The following is a 7,177-nucleotide window of genomic DNA, read 5'->3' on the forward strand; positions in this document are numbered from 1 at the left end:
GGAGCCATTATGGGGCCAGTGAGAAACTAGGGAAATTTCCATGATTTCACAAGGATGACCCCAGCTAAGACCCTAAGCAATAGTGGAGAGGGGGCCTGAACTGGCCTTCCCCTGTAATCAGATTGATGGCTACCTTAATCGTCACCATAGAACCTTCATCCATCAACTGACAGAAGCAGATGCAGAGAGCCACATCCAGTGGAACACTGGGCTGAGTCCCATAGAGAGGGAGGAATGATGATATGAGCAAAGGTGTCGAGACCGTGATGAAGATACCCACAGAAATACCTGACCTGAGCTAGTGGGAGCTCACTGACTCCAGACTGACAGCAGGGTGGGGGGAGACCTTCATAGGACCAAACTAGGCCCTCTGAATGTGGGTGACAGTTGGGTGGCTTGGGCAACCTGTGGGGCCACTGGCAGTGAGACCAGGATTTATTCCTAGTGCATGAACTTACTTTTTGGAGCCCATTCTCTATGGAGGGATACCTTGTTCAGCCTAGATACTGGGGAATGGAGGGGGCGAGGCTTGGCCCTACCTCAAAGCACTGTGCCAGACTTTGTTGATTTCCCATGGGAGGCCTCACCCTCTCTGAGGAGTGGATGGGGGGAGGGGCAGGGAGAACAGGAGGAAGGGAGGGAGTGGGAACTGGGATCACTCTGTTGATCCCAGAATGAAGCTGGTTATGGTGGTTTGACAGAGAATGAGCCCTATAGGTTCGAGCATTTGAACACTTAGTCTCCTGTTTCTGTGGTTCAAGCTCTGAGCTCTCAGCTGTTCCTGCTGTCCCGCCTTTGCTCTGCAATCATGAACTCTAACCCCCTGAACCTGTAACCCCAATGAAATGCTTTCTTTTCTTTTGATTTTTGGATTTTGGGTGTTTGTTCTGCTTTGTTTTTCTAGACAAGGTTTCTTTGTGTAGCCTTGGCTGTCCTAGTAAAGCCAGGCTCTCCTCAACTCAGACTTCCTCCTGCCTCTGCCTCCCAAGTACTGGGATTAGAGGCGTGTGCCATTGCCAGCCTGCTTATGCTTTCTTAAACAAACAAACAAACAAACAAACAAACAAACACAAATGGCAGGACCTGGGGAGATGGCTCAGAGTATGAACTGCTTGCCAAGCAAACACAAGGACCTGAGTTCAGATCTTCAACATTTTGAAAAAAGCTAGGCACTGAGTGAGGAAGATACCCAGCAGCAATGTCTGGCATCCATAGGCAAACACAGAACATGTGCGCACACACACACACACACACACATGTACACGTGTATACACATAAGGCACAAAGCACAAACCTGGACTATTAGCACTTATCCTGGCGGGCATCCTGTCTCTGCCATTTGGCTTTCAGTTAGTAAAAAACGCTCAAATGACCACGACTGATTTCCCTTGGGTAGAGGAATGGAGTAATCATTGTCAGAGAGACAGAAAGAAGGGTTGCTCTATGTATGCTTGCAGGCTAGTCTCTGTGACCCCAATTGGGCTTAATGCTGTGTAGAGTGCATGGAAAAGACAAATGTGCATCAAAGGTGTGAGATATTGGGTAAGAGCATCATACACAACAGTTTATATAAACTAAGTGGCTCATACGTACATCTCAAGTAGTTACTGTCAACACCAAAAGTCACTTTTTATTTTTTTACGTATGCTTTCTATACACGATTCTCAGAGCAGAAAAACAAAAGAAGCTACTTAGGGACAATGGCTTCAGTACACAAGAGAGGATTTGCTAGGAGTAAGGAAGAAAAAAGGATTCAGTACCGAAAGCAACTGAGCCAGCCTCACTTGCTCCTGGGAAGCCTGGTGTTTAGACCCATGACTGACAGTAAATGCCCAGGAGTAAAAGGTGTGTGTCATGTTTAAAAAATGAGTGAAATCTTGCAGGGTCAAACCACACAGGAAGAATGGCTCAAATGCAACAGGAAGCATTTCACAAGGCAGCCAACCACAGCACAGCTTGGCCATGAGAACAATCTTCAGACAGGCCCCACGGCAACCAAACGCTGGGGTCCCCACACTGAGCTGCACCTCAGCGACAGGCTACCAAAGTTATCTGGGGCAGTTGGAATCACAGGGAAGATGGTGGTGTCTATAATAGCTTCAACCCCAAAGATGTATGGGGAAAAAAAAGAAGACAGAATTCTGTTTGATTTGAAAATATGCTGCATTTTCTTTAAAGGAATGTAGAATCTTCCTCCAGGAAGCCACCTGCCCTGGACCATTGCCTCTGGATCAGATTTGCCTGATGGGAGCAATGTGGATAAAGAGAGATAGCAGGAAGGGACTGCCACTTGCCAACCTTAACACTTGCCCGACACTAAACTATGTTTACATTTTTTCCCATGTGCTAGACAAGGACACAGTTCTACTCACTGTCTGGTCACCTTCCATCTCCCCTACCTGTGTCCTGATGTTGTAGAAACCCACTGGCTCTCCAGGTGGAGAATCTGCCATTCCTAGGGACACAGTCTCTAAGCTCTACCCTACTAGATCCTGAAGGCCTGAGACCTTGCCTTTCAGCGTCCATACCCTTTCTAAAGTTCTTTAGGCTACCATGACATTGAGCTGCTCTACAAAATGTTAGCAAATTAAATGTCACACATCTCCAACGTTATTAAAATCTTATAGGTATAGAATTCAAAGCTTTAACTGGGCGCTGTGCTACATACATGCCTATAAGCTCCATACTTGAAAGAAAGAGAATCAGGAGTTCAAGGCCAGCCTAGACTACATGAGAAGCTGTCTCAAAAACCAACAAAATAGAACTTTTAAGATACAAGTGTGAGTTAGTTATTGGCAATGGTCTCAAAATAAAACACAACAAACAAAACCCGCAAAGTTGACTGATTCCTTCTTCCATCAGCTGGTCGAGTATGGAGTCTTTTCAAGAACTCTTTACTCTGATTTTACCAAGTATGTTCCAGTAAAATTTCTGCTTTGTTCGTTCTAAACCTAAGCACGTCCACATGTTAGGGATAAAGTTGATGGGTTACTTTTAATGTCAGGAGAGCAACGGTATAGAAATGATGATTGGGATGCAAGGGGGGAAAGGGGAGAAATGGTGCCCCTTCCTCCCCTGTACTGTCCTGTGACTTCCAATTTCAAGTGAACTACCCAAGACTTCCATCACATAGGCCTTGCTCAGCAGGAAGGTATACCAGAAGTCCCAAGTGCAGACACTAACTTTCCGAGTCAGGGGGTGGCAGCTGTCTCCCACTTGGCCCATGGGTGTGCAGATCCTTATGCTCTTAACCCAGATACTGACAGCGCAGCACATGCCTCCTCCACACTGCGAGTCTTTGTCGCAAGCCTGAAATGAAATAAACCAACAGATAAATATAGAGAGCGGGAAAGGCTCAGGCTCGAGAATTCTAAAATTAGCTGGGAAAATCCCCTTTAAATATCCGAATGCCCAGCCAGTAAAGTACTTGCAATACATACATGAGGACACGAGTTCAATTCTTACAACCCATCAGAAAAGCCAGACACGGTAGCTTGTGCTTGCAATCCCAGTTCTGGGAAGATGGAGCAGGCTAATCCTTGGGGCTTGGTGGTCAACCAGTCTAGCCAAATCGGGGCATTGTAAGCCACGTGAGAAACTACATTTCAAAAAAATAAGGTGGACAGCACCGGAGGACAGCATCTGTACTTAATGTCTGGCTTCCACACACATGCCCATACATGTGAACACCTCACCCAACATGTATGCCTACACACATATAAAAGTATCCCAATGTAGTGATTTTTTAATAAACTAGAACCATAAGCTCCATTTGCTTGTATACACCTGCAATCACATTGATCAGAATGTCTCCATGGACTAAAGAGCTCCGGTATGATGAAAGCCAGGATTAAGAAGCAAGGAGGGCGGGAGGGGGACAACATGTTGACTCTCTTCTTCTCGTGCTTTATGGCTGAACGTAAAGAATGTGCTTATGCTGGCCCTGCACTATACACAGCCATTTGGAACTGCACAAATCAAATCACAAGATTTTATGACTATAAACTGCTGACTATATGGGGCCTACTTTTAAAAAAGACAGGGATGCAGTCTCCAAATCTGGCACAAACTGCCGCAGACCTGTAAAGGCACCGATGCGACGTTTAGAAGTGCTCGTTTTCCCCTTCAAATATTTGCCCTGTGCTTTGTGAGACTGGGTGCTGCTTGCTGGGTACCCTGATTTTCATCATTTCCTCTTTCAAAATAAGAACTCTTCAAGGGTGGGAAGGGACGGACCAAGACTTTTGCCCCACTCCAGTCGTCTTTCAAGTGAATGACATGCAGAAAGAAACCAACTGCTTAGAATCAGCAGATGCGGACATCAGAAACTCAGTTGAACTAGTCACAAAAGTCCTTTAGGTGAGACAGGCACAGGGCAACAGAGGCAATTAGCAGCGGTAATTTCTCAAAGCACACACCCAGCATGCATAAACTACAAGTGCACACAGCCAGAGAATCAGTGTGGAGGACTTCCCATGTGGCAGTAGAGAAATGGAACCCAAATTTATTTGCATGAAAATGTATCCTAAGAACTATGGCTCTTTCTTAGAGACAGCAACAACAAAGTGATATTTTGTTTCAGCAACGTCTAGCAATCTGTTGTTCAAAATAAGTAGTGGCTTATTTAACTTTGGGTGACTTTTCTTCTTTTATTATAGGATGATGTTTATACATTCTTGCCTTCGGATTTTTGTCTGGACACCAGAAATCATGTAAACATGACCATCACAGTCCTTAAGTGTTAGATCTACTCAACAATCTTCTGCAATATGGTTTTACTACATCTACATGAAGACATCAAGTTCAAAGACTGTGTGTGTGCACACACTTGTATGTGTAGTAAAGGGCTCTAAATTCTGAAACCCCAACAGCTCTTTTTCAAAGACCATAAAAAAAAAACTCCAGAAAATTCTTTTAAAATTCAATCAATCTCTTAGATGCTTATCACCCTGTATACATTTTCTCTAGAGAAATCACTGACTTTTTCATTGGAATCCAGATGGTTTCTGTCAGGGGGACCCAACTACGCTCTATTGCCATGTTGCTTTAGAGAAGTTTTTCCAATACTCTTTTCATAACATTGAATTAACAACAAAAAAACAAGAGTCCACATGACTGTACCACCCCCACCCCCGAACCCCACCAGCATGTAAACATGACATGAGATAAAATTTCATTTCATAACAAAAAGCTTCAGTTGGAAATTTACAGAGAATTGCCTAAGTTTATATCTTTTTAATTAGACAGCTGTTTCCTGGTACCCTTTATTCTCCTTAACCCATTGCGGAGCCATGCAAGCAGTGTCCCGTGAATGGAACCGGGCAACACTTGCACTGCCCAGGAACCTTGGGGGCTTAGAGGATTAGGAAACACTTAGAAAGAACCAGCAGGGGAAGGAGAGAAAAACCCACCCAATCATGTTTCCATTCCCATGTGTTACAAAGACACCTTAGAGACTTTTGTTCACACACACACCAACTGGCTACTGATGAAGTTTTAGAAATGGTTTTTAACAATCCCAGCTCTAATAAATAACACAAGGCATAAAATCAAATATCTATGGGGCATAACTCAATGCTGCCATAGTCCCAGAGCTTTCAGAATGCAATCTGTACCCTGAGAAACACAGAGAAACCCATCTTCATTTATTCAACATGATGACCCCTTTTTTTTAAACGACATGTTATTTTATTACCTGTATGTCATCGCTCCAAACACATCTATATTAAAATCAAATGTGTTCTTAGATATTAAAATTGATTTAAATAAATATGCTAACAACTTTTTTTTTTCTTTAATGAGTGAAACAACCGTGAGGGTTCGGCTGGGTTATTAAAATAGACTTCTGAAATGGGCCATTAAGACAGACTTCCGAAATGTGTTGTGAACTCTCTCTTCAGATAGACAAAGAGAAAACTCAAGAGTCAAGAGAGTTGAAGGAATGGGCCGTTTCTAAACATGGTGAAGACAGTCTCTAGTGACAGCTTGCTCCATCACTAAGCTCCAGGAGGGACGTATCAGGAATCAAACTCGGCAATTTATCTAAGAGGAACTTCACAACGAAGAAGGGGGAAAACTAAAGAATGACTTAAAAATAAAAGAGCAGCTGCCCAGCAATCCAGTAAAAGAGCCCACAGTTGCTTTCCAAAGCTCACACATGGCCGCGACCCAAGGTACTTCACAGGGTAAGGCCCACCCGGGAGCTGTGGAATTTGAGGTGCATGTCCTGTTCTTTTGCAATTTAAGGAAAGGTGATCAGAGTTGGGGGTTGAGGATTTCCAACCCCTGGAAAAGAACTTTCTCACAGTGGGGGTGGGGGGTGGGGAGAAACTTCTTGGTGCTACTAAATAGAACAGCAGACCAAACCCAAGGTGCGGGAGGGAGAGGTGAGGAAGGCGCTGCTAAGGCAGTTTGATTCCTTAGTGCGCCTGGCTGTTCCCTGCCTCGGGAGCAAGACACACGTTCCCAAGTGGTCAAAGGGAAATCCGGGAGAATGTCACACCGGGCACACCCTACCCGGTGCCTACACACCCCGAGCCTGGTGTCCCGGGGCGATCCGGCGCGACAGGTGCGCGGGCAGCTTACCCCGGTGATGACCGCGGCATCCCCGGCGGGCGGCGTGAGCAGCGGCGACAGCAGCAGGAGTAGCAGCAGCGGGGCACAGCGCGGGCCCCCCATGGCGTCCCGGGTACACGGTGGCGGTTGGGGAACGCGATCGGGGACGTTGGGGACGCGTGGCCGCGCTGCTCTGCCGAGCCGCGAGCCTGGCGGCAGTTATAAAGGCGAGCCCCGCGGTGACTCACGCCCGGCAGCACGCGGGGGGCACGGCGCGGGCACACACCCCGCGCCCCACGCGAACACGCGCACGTGCCCCCGCGCCCCACGGGCACAGGCGCCACGCGGGCAGAGCCCCCCGCGGGGCGCCGCAGCCTCAGCCACCCTTCCTGTTGCTTTTGTAGTCTCTGAAACCCTCCTCCTTCGCTGTCCTGCTTTCCAGAGCTCCACGTGCTCAGCCCCCACACTCTCAGAGCACATCATTTGCTATACAGATGTGCAGAGGGTGCCCACGACGTGCCGGGCGCGGACGACACAACTGCCCTGTATTTGTGCGCTTTTGTTCAGCATGTCTACAGTGAGTGCTCCGTGAGTGCCAGGTCCTGCCGCAGGCTCTGAACTG

General features: G+C 46.7%; 1 protein-coding gene across 1 annotated transcript in view; it reads right to left on the reverse strand.

Moving 5' to 3' along the window:
* Prok2 (prokineticin 2) overlaps window positions 1-6,783 on the reverse strand; it is a 15,419-nt gene extending 8,636 nt beyond the window's left edge. The window contains exons 1-2 of the mRNA XM_005364943.2: window positions 6,586-6,783; window positions 3,184-3,309 (exon numbers count right to left, since the gene is read on the reverse strand). Coding sequence (XP_005365000.1) covers window positions 3,184-3,309; window positions 6,586-6,678 — 219 coding nt within the window. The 5' untranslated portion in view covers window positions 6,679-6,783. The remainder of the gene's footprint in view (window positions 1-3,183; window positions 3,310-6,585) is intronic.
* Window positions 6,784-7,177: the final 394 nt, after the last annotated feature.

This window comes from Microtus ochrogaster, unplaced genomic scaffold (assembly GCF_000317375.1).
Source record: "Microtus ochrogaster isolate Prairie Vole_2 unplaced genomic scaffold, MicOch1.0 UNK1, whole genome shotgun sequence".
Lineage (NCBI taxonomy): Eukaryota > Metazoa > Chordata > Mammalia > Rodentia > Cricetidae > Microtus > Microtus ochrogaster.